The sequence below is a fragment of the Miniopterus schreibersii genome (genome assembly GCF_964146895.1).
Source record: "Miniopterus schreibersii genome assembly, chromosome: 1".
Taxonomy (NCBI): Eukaryota; Metazoa; Chordata; class Mammalia; order Chiroptera; family Miniopteridae; genus Miniopterus; species Miniopterus schreibersii.
The window spans coordinates 38,657,905-38,683,024 of record NC_138101.1 but is presented as its reverse complement, the minus strand read 5'-3'; the positions used below and the strand labels follow the sequence as shown (position 1 = coordinate 38,683,024).

Genomic DNA, 25,120 nt, shown 5'->3' with positions numbered 1-25,120 from the left:
CTTTGTTTTCATTACAACATATTTTCCTCAACTATATCTAGTGACTCTAAAGCTCTATTTCTCTCTTGCAATATTTCTAGAACATAAATCTCCAATCTCCTGCAAGGGACAGAAATGGGAGCATGCTGAGAGCCTGAGGATGATTTTCTGGTTGTCAAGGCATGTGGGGAGGCAAACCAGAAAGGCTTTTCCCTTGTTTTTCAGACTAATTTCTAACGGTTTCTAGTTGCTTCCAGTTGTTTTCCCTTCCTGTAATTCTGCAGCATGACATTCAAATGGTTTCTTGATTTCTTCCCTGAAGCAGACTTCACACATGCAAAAAAATCTTAATATAGATTTTTCCATGGAATTCAAAGAAAATACCTGTTTCGTATGTTCCTAGAGGATGATAATATAAAATATTTACATTTTCATATTTTGTTGAATAAGAGGCTTCAAATTCCATTATTAAACAGAACTGATAAACTCAAAAATTTTAAAAACTTGGTCCTTTCTCAACATCATAATTTCGGGGTCTAGAGACAAAAAGAAACCACATCATAGAAAGTATTTGGGTCACATAGAAAATTGGTGGGGGGGATGCAGAGTACAGTCAATGAGGGGGAAAAGGGGGACATCTGTAATACTTTCAGCACTAAAGATAAATTTTAAAAGAAAATGATGAGTCTCAAACCAGTTTTTCTATTTTGAAACGGGCAATTTTTACGGCAGTCACCAGGTAACTAAGGAAGGTGATGTACAGACCTGCCTCTGGACGGTATGTGTGTAATTGGAGGTGTAGAATGTGCTCCAGCTTTTTTTGGCTGGATTTATTCCCCTCTGCTCCTACACGGGGAGCATGCTCTTGCCTGTCTAACTTGCCCACACAGTTATAGAGGTTCAGATAAACCACCTTTCAGTTATGGTTTCTAAAAGCAGCAGTGGAGCCTTAAAACAACGCCTCCCTTTTATAGTTGAAATCAGAAGCAAAAGTAAAAGTTAAGGTAAAAAGCCTTCATTTACTATACATAATTACTTGATAGCAGTTAATGCTAGATGCTTTCCATGGGCTCTTTGTTTCATTCCAGTCCCTCCCACAAGAGACAGCAAAAAGCCTTCCCTTAATCCTTTAATGTTTAAAACAACAGACTTTGTTCATAGCTTAATCATTAATTTGCCACCGCTCTAAAGACTTATCTTTTGCTTTCTTAATGTATAAAACAGATTATCTTGGTTGACGGAAACAACGTACAGAGCGAAACTTCCATTAACCAGTTACTGTAGAAACAAAATCTGTACTTCCAGCTCCTTGAGACAAGTACCTGGTAAGTGATTTATTAACTCAATCTTTAAAGTGCCCATATTTTGTGTAAAACTATGTTCAACAATTGAAAAATTAGAGAATGAGAAATGAAAAATTCTACTATGGATGTTTTGTCTTCAAAAGGGAATTGTTTGGGAATTATTAGGCACAGATTTCCTATCATAAATGGACAGGATTGTTTTTTATATTTTAAATTGTGTTGAGGTAGTCTGCTTTACTAATTTTAAGTTTATAAACCTCAAAGACAATGTATTGTACAGCTGCTAGGTAAATGCATTTTCCACTAATAACTGCTTTATTTCTGATTTCAAAAATATTTTGACTATATGGAATATTTTTCACCACAATATGTATTCAATTTTTTAAATCATTAAATCAGAGAACCACTACAGTGATGTGTTCTTCACATTTCTGAAAACTGATCACTTCCTCAAGGTTTCTAAAACAAGATTAAAGCTGTTTTATTTTTTCGAATGTACTCTCCCATTGTCACTTTTATGAATAATTGCTTCAGTATGGTCTTGTTTACAACCCATTGTCTTTTCCCTTGGGTTTATTATCAAAGCAATATTCCAAGAACCCTACATCAGTACAGAAAGCCCTGATAAATGAAGTCATACAACATAATTAATTATTTTGTTGTAGTAATGAAAACACTTAACATTTTAACAACAAACTAAAAAGATTCAATATATTTTAAATCCAAATATTTTAAATTAAAATTCTACTAAGTCAGTAAGTTAGTATTTAGGCTAATGCCTGTGACCAGTTAATGCATTTTTTTTCCCAATGGATAAATGGTTCATTATTACTATTTTTTTAAAATCTAAATATTTTCCTTAGATACATAAAAATTTAAATATTTGAAGTTTATAAGCCAATGTTCTGAAAATGTTTCAAAATTATATTTTTATTTTTAATGGTATGTAGGTTTGTACAAAGCTGTACTGGACTTTAACATAATTACACCCTCAATTTAAAATCCAGGAAATATATAGTCAAAGCCTTATATTATTATGTGATACCTAAATTTCCAGATAAAGTAAAATAAGTTTTTATGCGATTTTTAAAAAGTTAATTTTGCGTCACCAGACTCATTTAGTATTTCATGATGGCTCAAAGGATTTAGAGGCTGTTTTCAACATGAATTCCATCCTTTGTTCTTGTAATGTTAGCAAATTTTTATCTTTATTCATTGTATCTAGGGGCAATGTCCTTTTGTGTTCTGAAACTTGATACAAATAACTATAAACATCTTTGATAATGATTTCAAAAGTTGATAGGAGCTAGGTTTCAAAAGACTTTATAAATAGGCAGAGTATTTGCATGGACCTGTGGCCAGGTGGCAAAGGACGTATGACCAGGCAGATTCTAAAATGTTCCAGTCTAAGATACACTAGTTGGTTGAAGCAAGTAGTTATCTACTTCTAGGAAGAATTGAAGGGTTGCTTTATTAAGCTTCACAATGTACATTTCTCACCCCATCTCATCTCACCACATGCTGAAAATAGATTTTAAAGAGGAAGAAGAGTGGAGATAACATTGATCTTTCATAGAGAAGAGAAATTCATTGCTAGGAAAAAGGTTTGGTGATAAGGGGTCTGACATTATCCAGCTGGTTTTCTTTAGGTCTGATTCAGTTCAGCATGGGTCAATTTATAGTTGCAAATGTGCAATTAAGATTAACTTTAACTCCAGCCTTCTCAAGTTGGCAGAAATTAGCAATGCTTTAGCTTACATAAATACCATTATTTCTCCAAGAAAACTGCATTTTGTCTCCTATCCTTAAAAGAAACTTCTACTATAAAAGTTACTGTATTCATAGAAATTAAAGATAGGCAAGGGAGAATGAAACATATTTTGAAAGACAATAATGAAACACCTCTGGATAAATATACATACATATGTATATATATATGTGTTTGAACAGATAACAGATATAGGCAGAAAAAAAGTAACAATGCTATTGTCTTATAAGATGAATCAAAATAAAAAGAGTTAAGTGGTAAAAAAGTGAATCTGTGGTAATAAATATTATATTACATAATAAATATAAAACAGTTAAAATTTTATGCTTTGAATAGTATACTTTCAAAGTAAAAAGAACCAAATCATATACTGTATGTTAAAAGTTTGGGGAGAAATTAGCAGAAACGTGCAGAAGAAGATCTTACACAATAATAATCTATTCAACAGATTAAATTTAAAAAGATCTTAAAGATTTAAAAATATATTGATGTTTACAAACCCACAGCCAAACATCATACTCAATGGGCAAAAACTAAAAGTGTTTCCTTTAAGATCAGGAACAAGACAAGGATATCTGCTTCTTTTACTCTTATTCAACATAGTACTGGAAGTCCTAGCCACAGCAATCAGGCAAGAAGAAAAAATAAAAACATCCAATTTGGAAAGGAAGAAGTAAAACCATCATTATTTTCAGATGACATGATACTGTATATAGAGAACTCTAAAGATTAAAAAACAAACAAACAAACAAACAAACAAAACACTATTAGAACTGATAAATGAATTCAGTAAAGTAACAGGATTCAAAATAAATATCCAGAAATCAGTTGTATTTTTGTATACCAATAATGAACTATCAGAAAGGGAAACTAAGAAAACAATTCCATTTACAATTGCATCAGAAAATACTTTGGATAAATTTACACACGGATGTAAAAGACCTGTACTTGGAAAATTGTACAATGCTGAAAGAAAGAAATTAAAGAAGATCTAAATAAGTGGAAGCACATACAGTGTTCATGGACAGGAAGAATTAACATCATTAAAATGCCCATACTACCCAAAGCAATCTATAAATTCAATGTAATTTCTATCAAATTACCAATGTCATATTTCACAGAACTAGAACAAATATTCCAAAAATTTATATGGAACCACAAAAATCCCTGACAAGCCACAACAATCTTGAGAAAGAAGAACAAAGTTGGAAGAATCACACTGCCTGCTATCAAACTATATTACAAGGCCATAGTAATCAAAACATCACGGTACTGTCATAAAACAATGGAACAGAATAGAGTACCCAGAAATAAGCCCACACATTTATGGTCAATTATTAATCCAGGAAAGGAGCAAGAACTGACAGTGGAGTAAAGACAGTTTATCCTATAAGTAGTGTTGAAAAAATTGCACAGATACATACCAAAAAAAAAAAAAAAAAATAGACAACATTCTTATACCACGCACAAGAATAAACCCAATATGGATTAAATACTTTAATGTAAGACTTGAAACCATAAAAACTCCAGAAGAAAACATAGGCAGTAAAATCTCAAACATTTCTTATAGCAATATTTTTTCTGATATATCTCCTCAGGCAAGGGAAACAAAAAAAATAAACAAGTGGGATTACATCAAACTAAAAAGTTTTTGCACAGCAAAAGAAACCATCAACAAAATGAGAAAAAAAAAAAAACACAGCCCACTGAATGGGAGAACATATTCCCCAATGATACATCTGATAAAGGGTTAATATTCAAAATTTATAAAGAACTTATACAACTCAACACCAAGAATACAAATAATCCAATTAAAAATGAGCAAAGGACCTGAATAGACACTTCTCTAAAGAGGACATACAGATGAACAATAGACATGTAAAAAGATGCTCAATGTCACTAATCATCAGACAAATGCAACTTAAAACAACAATGAGATAGCACCTCAAACCTGTCAGTATGGTTATCATCAATAAATCAACAAACAAGTGTTGGCAAGAATTTGGAGAAAAGAGAACTCTGGTGGACTCTTGGCAGGAATGCAGGTTGGTGTAGCCACTGTGGAAAACAGTATGGAGTTTCCTCAAAAAATTAAAAATGGAATTAACTACCTTATGACCCAGCAATTCCACTTCTAGGAATATATTTAAAGATACCCAAAACAGTAATTTGAAAGAATATCTGCACCCCTATATTCATTGTAGCTCTATTTACAAGAGCCAAGATTTGGAAGCAGCCCAACTTCCCATCAGTAGATGAGTGAATAAAAAAGTTGTGGTACAATTACACGATGGAATACTACTCAGTCATAAAAAGGAAGGAAATCTTACCCTTTGTAACAGCATGGATCAACCTGGAGAATAGAAATAGAAATACTATGTTATTTCATGTATATGTGGAATCTAATAAACAAAATAAACTAACAAACAAAATAGAAGCAGACTCATTGATACAGAGAACAGGCTGACAGCTATTAGAGAGGAGTGGAGAAGGGAGACTGGGTGAAAAAGCTGAAAGTATTAAGCAAAAAAGAAAAAACTCTTAGACACAGACAACAGTAGAGGGAAAGGGGGTTAGGGGGAGGTAGGAGAAGGTAAAAGGGAGAAAATGGTGACAGGAGATTTGACTTTGGGTGGTGAACACACAATAGAATGTACAGATGATGTATTGTAGAATTGTAACCTGAAACCCATATAACTTTATTAACCAGTGTCACCTCCAATAAATTCAATAAAAAATATAAAAATATATTGATATTAAATTAAATGCATTTGTATGTGTATGTATAAATACTAGATTTATGCTTATACTACTAATAGATAATACAACTTGCAAAAAAATGATCATATATTGTTACCAAAAAATCACCATCAAATCGAAAATGTAGGATTTATCATGGACACAGACAACAATGTGGTGATTGTGGGGTAAGAGGGGGTGGGTAAAGTGGAGGAAGGTATATGGGGGATAAATGGTTATGGAAAAAAACTATTAAAAATTAATTAATTAAATAAAATGTAGAATTTATAATGTTTGCCTTCTCTAGACCAACCAATTAACATTGAGAGTCTAATTAAAAATTGTTGTAAAATGCAATTGATTAGAAAACTAAAACAAAACCCAATATATTTTCTTTAAAATATATTGGATCAGCAATCATTACATAATTAAACATAAATTATGTAGTAAATAATAAAAACTAGAAATATTAAAATCTCTGGGATTTGGCCAAATCTGTGATCAGTGGCAAATTCAAAACCTTAAATACTTGCATATTAAGTTTAAAAGAAAGAAAATGAATTAATTATTTAATTGAAGAAAAAAAAGGGGACAAGATGGTCTCAGGGTCCGTAAAACTGGTTATGATTTTTTACTTTATTATGTATAATTTTTTACTTTTGGAAATGCTCATAACTTCTCCAAGCTTCAGTTTCTTTCCCTGTAGGATAAAGATTAATAGTATCTATCGCAAAAATTGCTATAAGGCTAAATTATTATTATAGTTATTTTTGTTGTTAGTATTTCATTGATCTTTACTTTGTGTCAAGCATTGTTCCAAGTACAGTATTACACTCATTTAATTCTCACAACTATCCAATATAATGGGACATAACATAATTCCCATTTTATACATGAGGGCATTGTGGTAAAGAAAATTTACGTACATTATTTGAAATCACACTTGAAAGGTTCTTTTGAAAATGTAGCCCAATCCACAGTCGATGTTCCATAAATGTTAATTTCTCCACCTATCTACCCTTGCCTACTTTTGACTTAGTAAAACAAGAAACTTTGACTCAACCTGTCTTGCAACCAACTCTGAAGGATATTGTCTATTTCTCAGTCTCCTACTTAAAATATTCAGGTAAAATCAAACAGCACTATGGTGATAGGAAACCAAACCATTAAAAAACACCAACGACAAAATAAAGTTAAAAAACCCACCTATACAAACACACACATACACAGTTGTGTTTTTAATGTTGGTACATGTTTATTACCTTATTTCTCACATATATTTCATTTAGGCTGACAAACAAGCAAGGCCCATTTTAAAGTAGAGTTGTTTATGCTTGTAGGAACTGAGATGATGATCTCACCAATGTCTTCCATTGCTATGGTACTGGAAAGCTGTATTAGGCCCTTGGGATTTCAAATTAATTCTTTACCAATAAGTACTTATGTTAAAAGGCCCTAACAATAAAATATTGCCTAATAGTAAATGGCATCCAGTGCTTCCTGACTATGTACATTTAAGTGTCTGAGGATATCAAACAGGGTGTATTTAACATTAGAATTTCTGTGTGAGATGGAGGAAACAGGTAAGTGCAATTATCTCCTCATAAAGGCTCAAGTTCCCAAGCACTTGTATGATTAATGACTTGCTCAAGACTAATTATAAGGCAGGGATTAAATATAAAAACTTAGACCCATTAATCTCTTTTTGTGTGGGACTGAGTGAAGGATAGTGAATAATTCTCTAGGTGAAAGAGAATGCATTTTTCTTCTGATTTGAGGCAGGGTTGAAATTTTAAAAAGAGCATGAACTTTTATATTAAGAAGGTATAAATGTAGATAATATACTTTTAGTAATACTTAAGTATATTGAGCAAATTTTACATGCCAGGCAGCATGCTGCATTTTTATACACATTAAATTATTTCATTTATGAGATTATAACAATGACAGTGACACAGTGACAGTGATTCTGTGAATTGAATACTATCTGCTAAAATGAAGAATTCTGTGCTTAAAAAAAAAGTTCACTTGCCCCAAAACTACATAGTTGGTAAGTTCTAGATTTTCTAGCAGTGGACTTTTGCAGCAACAAAGCTAAATACTTTCACCAATAGATGTGTTATGTCCTAGGATTCGAAACCTGGTTTTACCATTTATAAGTTTTTTTGTAGTTGGACAAGGTGCATAAACTCTGAAAATCTCTAATGATAATACGAATCTAGAGTCTATCATTATAGGTAGAAGTGGAAATATATAATATGGAAATTATAATGCCCATAAATGTTCAATAAGTATTAATCTTCTTCATAGTGTAAGCCTTAATATTACTTCAAGTTGTTTTAGCCAACTAAATTTAATTATGAAATATAAGTTACAATTGTTTGTAAGATACAGTATGTGGGAAAAGAACATGGCCTCATTTCTAGGTGTGCGGAGAACAAACAAAATGCAACAATCAAAAGCCAAGTAATTGAATCAATTATTTTAGAGATAAACTGCCACAGGTAATGTGAAAAATACAGACTGGCATTTTATAACTTTTGAATTTTTATAAGTGAGAAGCTTTGTAACTGTCCACTTTAAGTTTTTATAAAAGTGAAGTAGTATTGTAATGGGGTTTTTTAGCTATAAAGGGGTGTTCTGTTCAACTGCTTATTCTTTTCTTGTTTTTTTTTTCTGTTGTAACTTGAAGGATATAGTTTGCTAATCAAAGAATATTAATTTCACTTAATATTGTATAATGTTAGAGATGAAACAAACTGGGGTGACCATTTTGTACATTTCCAATGTTTTGAAGACAGGTAAAATATGACTCAGAAATAGGTCGTAGTGCTGGTCTGTGGAAGAGCTGGACACAAATACCTCTCTTCAGTTCCCAATGCTGTGCTTAGAAGAACCCCAGAAATACTGCATTCTTATCATTAAAATATTTGAGCCTTTACATACTTAAAAGTAAGCTAATGAGATCTGCTCTGTTTAGGTCAAGAATCTATAAATATTAAAATATCACTTTCTAGGAGAATAATGTAGTATCAGTTTAATATTGAATTTTTCTTAATGATTAAGGCATATCATAACGTTAGGTACAACATTTCATTATTTTAACTCACCGATGGGCTTAAGAGTCAATAGTTTCATTCAGGTAAACATGGACTAACATTGACTTTAACAGCATGAAGGATATTAAATTGTGTCCAAGGTCTTACAGTTATCCTCTAGAGGAAGTTATATTTCAAGGGACATCTTCAGAGAAGTAAACAAAAGATAGTTAAGGGACACAATCAGCTTCTGCAACATTTCCTGAGTTTTTACCAACTCAGTTTCTCTCACATAGTGTTATATGCCACTCAAGGGTATTATCCTTTTAATGACTTTTTTGGCTCTGATTCTTAACTTGAAGATATTCATTTAAAGCTCTCAGGAGTTTAAAGGTAAGTTAAATTTGATTGCATTTCTTCCACAAATACTTTTGGGTGTTTTAGGAATCATAATGCTAATTTAAAATATAGAACTCATGCAAAATTTGAATACACTGATGTGATTAGTTCCTCGTCAATGGATGACCCAAAATAACCAGATATTGGCAAAAACGCAGATATTCCAAAAAGTTACAAAAAATTGTACATAAATTAAAATATTTTATTATACAAGTTTCACACATAAAACAGGGTTAAAACTGTACAATTTGTCCCTTTAGAAATAATTCCAAATAAAATATTATATTATCACCTAAAATATCTGAATATTGAAGGAAAAATATTATTAAAACAAATCATTAGTGTGAATTAGGTTTTCTAAAAGTCATTTCATATGCACTATAGTAGATTAAATCTCCATATATTTACAAAGCACCTTAATGTGTGCAATAATGACCAAAAAGGAATACTGTTTCTTTATCTTTTCCACCTATAATATTCTTTTGTATCTCCAATTAACCAAAAATCATGGTTAAAATTAAATCACAGCACCTGCACTATACGGATCTGATGACCATCTTATCATAATTTGGCACCTTTCTTATTGTTGTCTGTATTGAAGTTTATCTTTTCAGTGTTTATATTTAGAAAGGAGTATAGAAAAGTAATTGATATTGCTGATTCTGTTCTCAAACCATCTGGATTCAAACCAAGTCCTGCCACTTACTGACAGTTTACCTGGGCAAGTTACTTAAGCTATCTCTATGTTAATTTCCCCCTTGGTAAAATGAGGACAATAGGATTTAAATTAGAAGACTTTTTATGAGAATTAAATAATAATATATGCCCTGGAAACAGGGTTTTGTGTGTGTGTGTGCATGGAGGTATGTGTGTGAGAGTGTATGTGTGTCTTTTGAATAATGATTTAGAATGTAAACTCCTTATTGATTGGTTCTATGACCTACTGATACTTCCCAGTATATCCCAAAGTGTTAGGTTGCTAATCAAAATTATAGTAGTAACATAAAATAATTCAATCCCTGACTATTCCACATAGAGTACTGGGAAGATTCATTTCATTTTGGTACACATTCATTAACCTCAGTAAAGTCAAGGCCTCCTGAGAAAAGGAACCTAAGTTCTAATCAAAGAAACAGACACTGTAAACTGATAATAACATACTAAAAATGTATAAAACAATATCAGTATATTCAAGATATGGAAATGGAGAAGAGAGAGTAGCTACTTTTGTTTTTAAATCATGAGGAAGGCTTTTCAGAGGATGTGTAATTTGTACAAGATTTTGAGAAATGAACAGTTTTCCAGGTAAACAAGAAAAGAGTAACAGCTCGAAGACAGAAACATGCAATTGCAACAGCTAGATGCGAGGGGGCGGATGCTTTTTAATTGGCTGTTGTTAGAGGCTAAAGTCTAAGCGCAGTGGAGGTAAACAGAAGGAGGGTCAGAGAAGTTTATACGTAAAACACCAAGGTGAAGCTCTTTAAACTTTACCTTTTCAGTTATGTGGTTGTGTGCTAGTTTTAGAGATATCTTACTGAGCGTTGGCAGGGCGAAGGGAGGAACTGCGCTTAGAGATAAGGGGACTAATTTTAAGGCCATTGCCATAGTACAGGGTTTATGATAAGGACATAAATTAAGGCTTACTTGCACTTTTCTGGGTAATAATAATAATGATAATATTAATAATGACTACCCTTTACTAAATATTCACCATGTTTTATTAACATACATGTTACACCCATCGTCTTATTTCTCCACCACAATAGGTGTGTAAAGTTAGTAAATCATTACCTCCATTTTAAGATTAGAAAATTGAATTTAGAATTTTGATTGTCCGGAGTCACATTGGTAGTGGATGACAGATCCCACATATTCATTATGAATCTAAAGACCTTACGGCCTTAACTACTAAGCTAGCTCATTAAAAGAAGCTGATTTTCCCAGGGACACGGAAAGGAAAAAAGAAATAATCAGATATTGAGAGTCAACTGGATTTGGAAAAGTCAAAGAGAAGGCAGTGTCTCCAGGTTCCTGATCTGAGTGGTGAGGCGAATGTGGTTTCACCAAATTGTACGGCACATAGAGACTCCAGGACAAGAACTATTCTCTGAAGAGCAAGGCTCACAAGTTAAATTTGTGATTATTAAGTATAAGATGTCTAAGGAACATCTGCGAAAAGATGGGCAATAGCAGTTGGATTTATAGGTCTGGAGCGCAGAACAAGCAAAGGATAAATCTGCCTTCTGGAGGATCAGCTTACAGGTGGTTGTTAAAATCAAGGAAAAATGTATAAAATAAAAGAGCTAACTATGAAATATGGGACTCCATGAAAACAACAACAATGATGTCATAAATATTCCTTTGGGAAATCAAGAATTAAAGAGATAAAAGATTGCCTGGCTGGTGTTGCTCAGCAGTTGAGCATCCAGGATATCAAACCTATGATCCAGGAGATCCCGGTTTGATTCCCAGTCAAGGCACATGCCCAGGTTTCAGGCTCAATCCCCAACAGGGGGAGCCAGTCGATCAATGACTCTCTCTCATCACTGATGTTTCTATCTCTCTCGCCCTTCCTCTCTCTCTGAAATAAATACAAATATTAAAAAAAAAACAACAAAACATAAAAAGTAATCAGAATGTGGTAACATAAAAATCAAGAGAGGAGAGTTTCAGAAGAATATATGGTCAAAAATATCAAATACCAGCCCTGGCCGATGTGGGTTAGTTGGTTGGGTGTCATCCCATGCACTGAAAGGTTGCTGGTTCTATTCCCAGTCAGGGCACATGCCTGGCTTGCAAGCTCTATCTCCTGTAAGTAGGGGTACAGGAGGGAGCCAAATGATGTTCCTTTCTCACATCAGTGTTTCTCTCCCTCTCTCTTCCTCTCTTTAAAAAATATTGAATACCATATATAAGTGAAATAAAATGTGGATTTAATATTTTCATCATATTTTAACATTGAGAGAACATTGAGAAGTTATGGGAATTATATACATTGCTTTATTTACACTCATCCCTTCTTAATCCTTTCTCTCATTTCCATACTAGTTCAATCGTCATTCCTCTCTTCAAAATCTCAAGTGACCCTCTATTTCCTCATTAATTAAATACAAACTTTGGAGAGCAACATTCGCAACTGTACACAATAGGAACAATTTTCCAGCCATGTCTTTCATTACCCACTAGACAGCAAGTTATATGTAGGCAAAAGGCTTTTCTGTCTTTTGTCTGGCCAATGTTGGCACATAGTTGACACAACTGATGTTGTTGAAGGAATTAATGAATGAATGAGATATTCTCTTGAAAATCAAGAAACTTTCAGTCAGCGCAATCCACTCACCCTCTCTTAAATCTCTCATAAATTTCTTCTCCTTTACTTATGTTTATGCATTGCACACACTCATGAATAATCATGATGTCTATTGTTGTTAAACTACTATCAAGCTCTTACACCTGATCTCAAATGCTATTATAATTCTACAGGTTTTGGCTAAAACCCTCAGTTGGATGTCTTCCTTCTTTGAATCTTGATCAAAGATTCTATTTTAGGATACTTATGTTAATTCAGCTTTGGTATATAAACATTTTTATCTTCAAGAGTTTATTAGAGCTACCATATGACCCAGCAATTCTTCTCCCAAGTATATACCCAAAAGACCCCAAAACATGTATTCGCAAAGATATATTCACCCCTATGTTCATTGCAGCATTATTCACAGTGGTCAAGACATGGAGACAACCAGTGTCCTGCAATAGACAACTGGATAAAGAAAATGTGGTACATGTACACAGTGGAAAACTACTCAGCCATAAGAAAGGATGAATTACTGCCATTCATAACAACATGGATGGATCTTGAGAACATTATGCTGAGTGAAATAGGTCAATCAGAAAAAGCTAAGAACCATATGATGTCACTCATATGTGGGATATAAAACTGAAACTTGTGAACACAGACAGCAGTGTGGTGGTTGCCAGAGGGAAGAGGGTGGGGAGGGTGGGAGGTGAAGAGGGTCTTAATATGTGGTGACAGGAGAAATTATGACTATGGGCGGTAGGCACACAGAGCAATATACAGATCTAGTAACATAGGAACACATACCTGAAACCTATATGTTCATATTAACCATTGTCACCCCAATAACTTTAATAATGTGTTGAAATATATATAATGATTTTTTTAAAAAGAATTTATTAATATGAGAATTTACAAAAATAAGTAATATCTGTGTATATATTAGTGCATTCCACATAATAGGTACATCAAGAACTATTGACTATAATGCATATAAAATATGTTTTAAAACTTGTAATAAAGTAAGTGTATTCACCAGCTTGTCTCACATATATACATATATATATATATATATATATATATGCACATTGTAATATATCACTTCAGTGTAAATGTACTGCGAAAAATCATCTGATACATTTGAGTATATTCCATCTGTTGGGTTTAGGTTTTTCAGTGTTATAATGTAGCCAGACTAGGATTACCATGCTAGCCAATCCATAACTCAGTGTCCAAAAATGCAAATTCATAGAAGGATAAATTTGGAAGGGCTCTCAGATGTAATATATTTCAATCTTCTCATTGTATAGATGAAAAATGAGAGGTCATAGAGGTGAACTGAAATACTTAGCATCATATAAGAAAATTTTGTCCATATGGGAGGGAGATGAAGTGAAGACAGTTTCAACTCTACAGGCCAAAAAGGCTCCTCTTCTACCATACCTTTGAGATGATATATCCAGTGGAGATATCAAGTATGTAACAAAATATATCTATTTGATATAATTGAGACAGAAGCTGTGTCTACCATTCAGAAGAGCAGATCTCATTTCAGAAAATTACTTTTCATTTCTCATCATTTAATTTACTATAAATTAGCAGAGGATATGTTAAAATTCAGCAGGAATAGTTTTATGTTGTTGCTAGTGTGTTTCAAGATTTACAGTTAAGTTAGGGCCTAGATAATAGAGTGGGAAAAACAGATTTGGTTGCAAAAGGATGACCTCAGATTTAAACATTTTCAATTTGCAAAAGAGTTGAGACATTGATGAAAATGTCCAGAAGGTAGTTGATGTATAGTGTTTGTCAGGCTAGTGATATTGACACTTAGATGTGTAGATCAGCACATTGGAGGGTGTTTAAAACTTTGAATTGGGTGAAATCAATGAAGAAAATCAGAATACATAAGAATTCTGAAGCTATATATGAGTCATCATTTTTTGGACACTCATTAATTTGTCCTTTATATATGCATTTTAGTTATCATTTTTTCCTTACCACTTAATTTTTCATCTTTTACATTTTACCATGTTTTATTTTTCTTCATGGTATTTATCTCTGTGTAATATAATATCTATCCTTTGTTTATCTAACTCCACATTGACCATAAGCTTTATAAGAGTAGATATTTTGTCTGAGAATCTTCCAGTACTATTTATAATATGTTTGGCTATACTGCAGTAAAAAACAAACAAACGAACGAACAAAAAAAACCCCACCAACATATCAATGGAATAACAAAATAATGAATTATTTCTCACTCTCACATTCTGAAGAAGGGTGAGGAATCACCTCTATCTTGTGACTAGTCAACTGAACACATAAACTCCAAAGCTCCATGGCACTGGAGAGAGGACTGAAGGGTGGGGAAAAGGTTTTGCATCACCCATAGCCCACCAGCCAGAATTCAGTCACATGCTCCCATTAATTACAACAGAGTAAAAAATACAGTCTTTGTGCCCAGAAAGAGGTAAAGATGTTGTAAATGCATTGTAAATGCACAACATTTTCTCTTCCCCAGGTCCTGCTCTAACACCAGTGCCCCGTGTACTGTTTGGTACCCAGTAGTTCCCAGCAAATACTATTAAATAAATATGTCAGAATTTGTTATTTAGAAAGAGGAAGGGAAAAAAACAACATCTGTGAACTTTTTGAATTCTTACGCTTTCTTTTTCACAGGCAGATATCCATGAAATTAATATATTAATAGGAAATAGTACAGTGCTAACACAAATTATAGCCCAATGATGTCTTAGATTTACTTTTGAGGTATAACAAACACTAGAATCAACTTATTATTACCTACTGGAATTGAAACTTTATGGTGTTTATTAATCCCAAGATTTTTGGTAAAAGCAAAAAACAAATGCAAATAATATCTAATTATATAATCCTCCCCCAGTGACACTCAGGAACATCCCAGATTCAGTTTTATATCACCATTCTCTCATATTAGGACTGTTGAAAGTATGCATAATGACAGGGCAGTGGACCCTCCCATTCTAGTAGAGACTAGTCAGAAATCCAGTATATCCCAGACACAATTACCTAGCCCTGAACTCTTTAGTTTCTTACCACATAATTTGTCAATGTATTCACCACTCCTCTTCACTTTTTGCACTCTAGGCGCATAGATCTTATTTCCTCTCCCAGCATAGGGTCCTTACACATGCTTTTTCCTGGCTGGAAAGTTCTACTCATCTCCTAATTAACTCTTGCTCTTTATTCTAATAATCTACATACCTGTTTTTCTTTTTGCTACTACCATACTGTTTTGATTACGATAGCTTTGTAATGTAGTTTGAAATCATAGAGTGTGATGCCTCTCTAGCTTTGAATTTCTTTCTCAAGATTGTTTTGGATATTTTGGGTCTTTTGTGGTTCCATATAAATTTTAGGGTTGTTTGTTCTGTTTCTGTGAAAGACGTCTTTGAAATTTTGACAAGGATTGCATTGAATCTGTAGATTTCCTTGGGCGGTATGGACATTTTAACAATGTTAATTCTTCCAACCCCTGAATGTATTTTCATTTATTTGTGTTTTCTTCAGTTTCTTAATGTCCTATAGTTTTCAGTGTATAGGTCTTTTACCTCTTTGGTTAAATTTATTCCTAGGTATTTTATTTTTGATGCAATTGCAAATGGGATTATTTTATTAATTTATCTTTGTGATAGTTTTTCATTAGTTTATAGATATGAAACAGATTTTGCATATTTCTTTGGTATCTTGCAATTTCATAACCTTATAACCTTTTTAAAGTAAAAGGTATTTGGATGAGGTAGGTAGAATAAGAGTGAAGTGGGAAGGACTTGAAAAAAAAAGAAGATAAGAAATTGGACTTTGGAAGAGATACAAGTTAAGAAATGTCTATTGACTTCAGAGACTTCTGATTTTAATTATTGAAAAAAGATTCAGCAGCTGCTAGAGGGCCTCAGGAAAACTTTTAAATCTGAAATTGTTAGATTGTCTCATTTTTCTAGAAATTTAGAGAAAAAAAATAACCACTCAGCTAATGTTAAATTGAGAAACAACATGTTTTGCAGTATATTTAGGATATATTTCAAGCTTTTCCACTTTTGACATTTGACAGCTAAGGAGGAATAAGTACCTTCAGTAGAGCTTAGCCCAGAATATAAAATGACATGTGATGTCACTAGTGCTAAAAGTTTATCAGAACTATGTATTCCCACTTCTACACTTACCTCAGGTTCTTTTCTTCTCAATCACCCCCACCCCTTTTATTCTTGTGGTCTGTTGTAGATAACATAGAATAATTTACCTTTACTGGTTCAGCCAGTAATTTAAGGGAGGGATGTCCTAAGTTAGACCACTCCTGATTTTATAGTTAAGACAGTTCAGTGCAGTCATGGGGCTTATTCAGATTCCCACTGCAATGAATTGGCAGCTCTGTGGTTAAGAAAGACACTTTCTTCTAACTCCAAAGTCCAGTAACTTTATTACCTATCCCAGAAAATTTTGCCTGAGGAAAAGCTGTACATAATTCAGTATACCCATGAAAAGCATTGATTATATTATCATATAAACAGCACATATAAAATAAATTGTGCAAGAACTCATTGGTTTTTACAATACTTTTTCCCCTTCTGCTGATTCATAATGCACAGTACTGTGATCTGATGCTGCTAGATCCAAAGGAATAAAATATTACTTTATTTAATAAAATTTATTTTTTTATTTTATTGATGCTTTTAAAACAAAGACTCTTTTAACATGGGCCTCTTTGTATAAAATCTAGTGCCTTGAACATGGACGACAAGCTAGACTTCTACAGAAGGGAGTTAGTGGATGTGCAGGGTGTCCCTCTCTTCTGGAGCATTGCTGAGGAGTGGTCTCAGGTGGAGTCATTTGAGAGTCGACCAGATGACCTTTTGATCGCCACCTATCCCAAATCTGGTAAGATTTTTTCATGTACTTGTATAGTTGACCCTTGAACAACATGGGTTTGAACTGCACAGGTCTGCTTATTTACAGATTTTTAAAAAATATATAGTTGGCCGTCCATATTCCCAGGTTCAACCAACTGTAACTGGCAACTTTGGCATATCTGGAGGATGCTCTAACCAACTGAGCTACCCAGCCAGGGCCCACAATGTGTCTTTTGTACCTGACATTTTTACTTCCTTTCCAGATTTTACTTTTTTGAGTTTTTTATTGGATTTTACACACAGGTACAGTACATATGTATACGTTCAAATGTTCAAGATAGATAAGGGTGCCTACTAGGAAAAGGGAGAATAGAGAAGAGGAATGAATTCAGAGAGCACATTTTTGTTTTTGATGTTACAGAGCTTCTTGTGACCTTCTCATATTCTTTTTGAAAAAAAAGTTTAGAGTTCCTTCTATTTCTTCTTTTTTTTCAGGAACAACCTGGGTCAGTGAAATAGTGGATATGATCTATAACGATGGGGATGTGGAGAAATGTAAAAGGGCTGCAATATACAACCGAGTGCCATTCATGGAGCTTATAATTCCTGGACTAGAAAATGGTATTTTCTCTTAATGTTCCTTTTCACCATAGAAGTAAATTCCCCTATCTCCTTGTGGTGTCTAGAGGAGTCATGATGAAAAATGATACATACAGAGCTTCAACAGTTGAATCCTAAGTGTCTATAATAGAAGAGTATTTGCTTATTGCAATCGCCATATTATACTCCACTTCCACCCAAACATAATATCTGCATAAGAAGAAATTTTGAGGAGTATATTTTTTATTAATAGGGTAGGTGGAAGTGTTTAACATTTGAATATTGGGTTATCATACATAAAACAATATAGAATCATATCTACCCCTAGTTAGCTAATGTTCACAGACTCAGGAAAAAGAATTATGGGCATATAAGGTCTTATGTTGTTAAAATTTTTTTAAAATTTCATTAGTCATGAACCTCACAGCTTAGTTTGATCTCAAAATTTTAATTTAAGAAAGCTGGAAAGGGATTAAGAAATACAAATTGCCAGTTATAAAAATAGTCATGAGGATGTAAAGGGTACTGGACTTAAATCAGGGTGATCACTTCATAAGACATTATAATGTCTAATCACTGTGTTGTACACCTAAAAAAATATATATTATATGTCAACTGTAATTAAAAGTAAATTTTAAAAATATATTTTAAAGTGTCAAAAAAAAAAAAGCTAGAAAGGGATTTTGAAATCTTCTAGTTCAATTTCCCCACATTGAAAATAAGACCAAGAGGGTGATAAATGAAGGGAAAATTTGGAAGTCTTGACACTTCACCTACTGCTGTTTCTGCTTCATTTTGTTGCTATATCTGAAGATTGTATGGGCACCTACAAAGACAATAAACTCTACTATTCATACGCAATAAAACAGCCTAACTAACCAGAACTTACCATATTTTAAAATCTCATTGTAAGTTTTAGAAACATATGAGGCCAGTTAGCCATATAATCATTTCAAGCCATATAGTGGGGTTAAAGTTTACAGAGTCTTAGATTATATTGCAGTTGACCTTTATGATTCCATATTTATAATGTAATTTAACTTTTATGCTTGCAGGCATTGAGGATTTGAAAAAAATGCAGCCTCCTCGATTAGTGAAAACACACTTACCAGTTCAACTTCTTCCTTCTTCATTTTGGAAGAATAACTGCAAGGTAGCAAATTTTAAAGAAGAAATTCTTATTTGTGTTGTAATTTCTTTTACTAATTATGCAGAAATCAAGATGACAGATTTCAGCTCCTGGCTACATCATTTTAAAAATAATAATGTGATTCATATATTCTAAAGATCAAAATAATACCAATGGATGTTAGCACTGTAGCTAAGGGATTACTGATACTCAATGCCCAGGCCCTGAGATTCTCTCAGGTTTTCAATTCTCTAAAATACCTGTCTTGCCCCACCGGGCATGGCTCAGCAGTTGAGCACTGACCTAGGATCCAGGGGATCACAGTTTGATTCCCACTCAGCACACATGCCTGGGTTGCAGGTTCCATCTTCGTCCCGGGGAGTGCAAAAGGCAGCCAATCAATGACGACTCTCATCAATGATGTTTCTATTTCTCTCTCTCCCTCTCCCTTCCTCTCTCTGAAATTAATAAAGATATATTTTTAAATAAATAAATAAACAAAATGCCTTTCTGTTAAAGTACCTTCACTGTCTACTTATAAACATTATATATTTAAATAAGCCCAGAACTTCTTATTCATGAATTCAGTGTAATTGCAATTTATAAATATATAATTATATCTAATTTATAACCTATAAATTATATATTTATGGATTCATTTTAGACTTCTTTTTTATAATCATTTTAATTCAAGCATAACAATTAGGGAGAAGAGTGTATATATCATAATCTATAGCTTGAAGAATTTTCACAAAGTGAGTGTACCCATGAAACCAGCACTCAGATCAAGAAATTAAACACAACCAACACCCCAAAAGTTCTGTTCTTATACATTTCCAGGCAATAACCCCTGTCTCCATAAATAAACACTATCCAGAAGATTTTCACCATGAACTAATTTGCTTGTTTTGTCTGTAATCATAAAATATAAAATCTTGAATATTTAGCTTATTTCATTTAACATAATGTTTGTGCGATCAATTCTTATTATGCTTGTTTTGTTTAATGTAGCCTTCTGGATCACAAAATATGGTGCCCTGAACAAAAGTAGCTTTTTAGAGACAAAAATTCTCAGGCCCAATTCAGACTTACCAAATCAGAAACAATGGGGGTGGGTGCAGCCATCTGAGTTTTAATAATACTTTGGGGTGAATTTGACTTATGCTAATGTTTGAGAACCACTAATGTAACGCATTTCATTATGTGTATGTGACTATTTCACAGCTTACTTATCCATGGTACTATTAGTGGACAGTTGGGTTGCTGTTAGTTGTCAATAATTAAAGTAGTGCAGCAATGCACATTTTTATACAAGCCTTTCATTGATATGTACACATATTTCTTGGTTAGATATCTTGGGGTGAAATTTCTGGATCTTAAGGTATGCATTGGTTCACCTTTAGTAGATATTTTCAAACATCTTTTCAAATCATATGCACCAATTTAAACTTTGATATTTTTCCTTTTTATTAAATTTATTGCGGTGACACTGGTTAACAAAATTATACAGGTTTCAGGCACACAATTCTACAACACATCATCTGTACATTGTACTGTGTGTTCACCACCCCAAGTTGAGTCTCCATCCATCACCATTTAATTTATCCCCCCCCATACCCTCCTCCTTCGTCCCCAACCCCTCCTCCCCCCAGCAATCAACACATTGAGTTCTTTCTCCCTTTTTTTCTCTTTTTGTTAAATCCCTCCAAGTCCCTCCCCCAGCAGCCCCCTGCACCTGACAGCTGTCAGCCTGCTTTCTATCCATGAATCTATCTCTATTTTGATTTTCAGTTCAGTTTGTTCATTAGATTCTATATATGAGTTAAATCATGCGGTACTTGTCTTTCTCAGACTGGCTTCTTTCACTTAGCATAATGTTCTCCAGGCTCATCTCTGCTATTGCAAAGGCTAAAATTTTCTTTTCTTTTCTTTTTCTTTTTTTTTTTATGGCTGAGTAGTATTCAGTATTCCATTGTGTAAATGTACCACAAATGTTTTATCTACTGATAGATTTTTTTTTTTTTTCTGAAGTGTCTATCAAGGTTTTTCCTTTTTTTTCCTATAGAGGCTTCTTTCTTTTATTATTAAGGTAGAAAACTCCCATATGCTCTGAATACAAGTCCTTTGATTAGATAATTAAATTTCTTATCTTTTATTTAAAAATTTTTAATGAATTTACTGGGGTGACATTGGTTAATAAAATTACATAGGTTTCAAGTGTACAATTTTATAATACATCAATATATATATAATACATGTATATTGTATTGTATGTTCACCATCCAAAGTGAAATCTCCTTCCAACACCATTTATCCCTCTTTTAATCATCACACTACTGTCTGTGTCTATGAGGTTATTTTTTCTTAATCACTTCACTTTTCACTTCCAGCCCCCAGCCCCCTCCCCTCTGACAGCTCTCAGTCTGTTCTCTGAATTTATGACTTTGTTTCTATTTTGTTTGTTTATTTTGTTCATTAGATTCTTCTCTTCTCAGTCTTCTACTTCCTCTTCTTTTTCTTTAAGAAGACCCTTTAACATTTCTTGTAATATTGTATATGAACTCCTTTAGCTTTTTCTTGTCTGGGAAGCTGTTTATTTTTCTATCAATTTTATGACAGCTTTGCTGGGTAAAGTAGTCTTGGTTGTAGGCCAGCCCTTTCTGCATTTCTGCCTTCCCTACCAGTCTTTCTGTGGCTTCTTCTGTAAATCCTTTGTTATAAGACTTCTGCTCAGTTAGTCTTCTGTTGGTTTTCCAGATTGATTGTTCTATATTTTAGCTGTATTTCCAGTCCTGAAGAATACCTCAAGTAGTGAGAAAAATACATATATATGAAAAATAATTACATATTAGTAAGGTAAGTGCTAATATATGAAGTAAAAGAGACACTATGGAACAACATCTTACAGATGAAGAAAAATTAGAGCAGAATCCTTAAAAAAAGAGTAGGAATTTTTTTTTCAGGTGCACAAAGTCATTTTACGGAAAACTCCATGTACATAGGCTAACAGATGTGAAACAGCAAGGCATGTGTCAAATTTTACAAGTGGTTCAGTGTGGTTAAAAAATGAATCTGGGAAGGTAGGCAGTCAATCTTAGATCTGAGAAAGTAACAGAATGACTAAAACAGTTGTTTTCCTTTTGAAAAATTGATTATACTTTCAATTTTGTTATACAAATGTCTTTGTACATGTGCTTATGTGTGACTTCCTTTCTCACTCAAAGTCGTTTTAAAAAGAAAAATGACAAGAAAATAGAAATAAAGTTTGTTATTTTTATTCCAGAAATAAAAATCCATAGAAGTCCCCAGAATCACATGGCCTTGCCATGAAGAGAACTGGGGGATATCTTCTAGATAGCCTTCTGTCCACACTGAGGCAAGTGGAAACAGACTTTACTAAGGATTTTAAGAATTATGATGATAAGAAAAGAAAACAGTTTATTTATTACAATAATCTCTTGGTATTGAAATAGGAAATGATTGGTAGTGTTTACAAGGTTTAGTGTTTTCTTAAGAATTACAACTGCAGCAGAGTCTCAATTCTTAAATGTCTGTACTCAATCTTTTTTTAAATGTTTTTTTATCTTTACCTTTGAGACCATTACAGATGTCCCCCTTTTAGCCCCACTGATCCCCTCCACCCCACATTCACCCCACCCCCAGGCCCTCCCCACACCAATGTTCTCATCTATGAGCCATGCCCATAAACACACAAGTTCCCTGATTAATCTCTCCCCACTCACACCTCCCTCCCCACCTTCCCTCTGAGATCCCTCAATTTGTTCCAAGCTTCTATGTCTTTGGATCCACTTTGTTCATCAGTTTATTTTGTTTATTATATTCCACATATAAGTGAGATCATGTGGTATTTGTCTTTTTCTAACTGGCTTATTTCACTTAGCATAATACTCTCTAGTTCCCTCCATGCTGTGCCAAAGGCTAAAAGGTCTTTCCTCTTTACAGCTGCATAGTACTCCAGTGTAAATGTGCCACAGCTTTTTTTATCCGCTCATCTATTGGTGGGCACTTGGGCTGTTTCCAAATCTTAGCTATTGTAAATTGTGCTACTATTAACATAGGGGTGCATAAGTCCTTTGTGATTGGTGTTTGGGGTTTCTTAGGATATATTCCTAGAAGTGGGATCACTTGGTCAAATAGCAGGTCAATATTTAATCTTTTGAGGAAACTCCATACTGCTTTCCATAGTGACTGCACCAGTCTGCATTCCCACCAGTAGTGTACTAGGGTTCTCATTTCTCCACACCCTCACCAGCACTTGTAGTTTGTTTTGAAAAATACCTTTGTAGGCATTCCTTTCATTCTCTCATTCTTGTCCCAGAATGTGAGAACTACTACTAGTGACTTGGGAATATAAAAGTTCTCATTTCTTTTTCCTATCAGTTGGAAGAGAAGACGGAAGCTCTGGATATACTTAAATAAAAGGAGATTTCTTTCTCAATGCATTTTCCCTAAGAAATATATATACTTCTTGGGTGGCTGGAGCCTCAGTACTATTAAGTGTGTTTCAAGGGAGAATTAGACAATAGAATTCAGCAGACTTGACCTAAACCTCATTGCAATGAGGCATAACAATGTTATTTCTATTGGGAAATATGTTCAAAATTTCTACCTTTAAGTAAAATGGAGGCTTTCAACATAAAATAAATTTTAATCTCATACTAATCATTGTAAACATGGACAGAACGAAGAATGCTTAATAATTATTGACTAAATTTACCCAAATAATAATTTACTTTTAATGAAAAATAGGGTATTTTTTAAGTCTAAAACTTGCTGGTTTTTTTAGTTTTAATAAGTGATGACACAGAAAAATAGTCTAAATTTTAGAACAATATTAATTTTTGTTAAGTTAATATTTACTGTAATTCTTATTATACTTGGTTTTCCACATTTCAAAAGATGTCTTTTCAAAGGCTAAAGAGAGTACCGGGGTGTCAGAGATAAGATGTCTTTGTGTTAAAACAATTAAGTAGTTGTGAATATGCCATGTGAGGATATAGATACACACACCCAGATCAAGAAATAGGGCGAAAATAGGCATTCTGTAAGCAAGAGTTTACAAACTATTAAAGATTAGAAACAAAATTATGATTTCTAATATATCCCCACAGATGATCTATGTGGCAAGGAATGCTAAAGATGTGGCTGTGTCTTACTATTATTTCTACCAAATGGCAAAACTGCACCCAGAGCCTGGTACCTGGGAGGAGTTTCTGGGAAAATTCATGACTGGGAATGGTGAGTCCAACTCTTACTTGAATCATGGCATTCTGTAATGAAAAGACTTTTTTGCAAGGATATATAAAGTTCAGATATAAATTTTGTATTTATTATAAACTTCTAATATATACCCAGCACTCTACTAATGCGTTAGGAAAACAGTAGAAGAATACATTGTCATCTCTTCCCTTTAAGGCCTTGGGGAATATGTTACACACAGATATTTCAGCCCTTAGTATCACTGTTTCATTAGTACCTGGAGACTACTGCCAGGTGCTTTTTCTCTTGCTATATGTCATTGTATTATAGCACTGTTTTGATTTTATACACATTTCTTGGGTACTCTTAAGCATTTCTTCATTTTAATTCTATAGACTAAAAATTGCTGAGTGAAGATTTCATCCTCAAGATTTTGTTTTTCTATTGGTGTATCCTCTCTTTCAGGAAACATACTCATACCCATGGTAGTTACTCTACTTTAATTCTCATTTAAACATTTTCCAATAAAAAGTCTGTTTTCAAGGGAAATACATTCCAATGGTATCTTGCAAACTTTTTACTCCTGCCATTGTTTGGACTGTTCTCTATCCATAGAATATCTACTCATTCTTATTATTATCAATGTCCAACCCTTCTTAGGACCAGGTACACTCTACTTCCTGCACAGCCCTTTCTTCACCTCTCCCTCCTTATGCTTTTCTCTCCCTCTTTTCCTCTCATATGAACATCTGTACCACTTATT

General features: G+C 33.5%; 1 protein-coding gene across 1 annotated transcript in view; it reads left to right on the top strand.

Moving 5' to 3' along the window:
- Positions 1–1,192: 1,192 nt before the first annotated feature.
- The window catches only part of LOC308563611 (uncharacterized protein), a 61,723-nt gene continuing 37,795 nt past the window's right edge, over positions 1,193–25,120 (top strand). Inside the window, exons 1-5 of the mRNA XM_081150821.1 lie at positions 1,193–1,304; positions 17,279–17,436; positions 17,904–18,029; positions 19,064–19,161; positions 24,270–24,396. Coding sequence (XP_081006947.1) covers positions 17,289–17,436; positions 17,904–18,029; positions 19,064–19,161; positions 24,270–24,396 — 499 coding nt within the window. The 5' untranslated portion in view covers positions 1,193–1,304; positions 17,279–17,288. The remainder of the gene's footprint in view (positions 1,305–17,278; positions 17,437–17,903; positions 18,030–19,063; positions 19,162–24,269; positions 24,397–25,120) is intronic.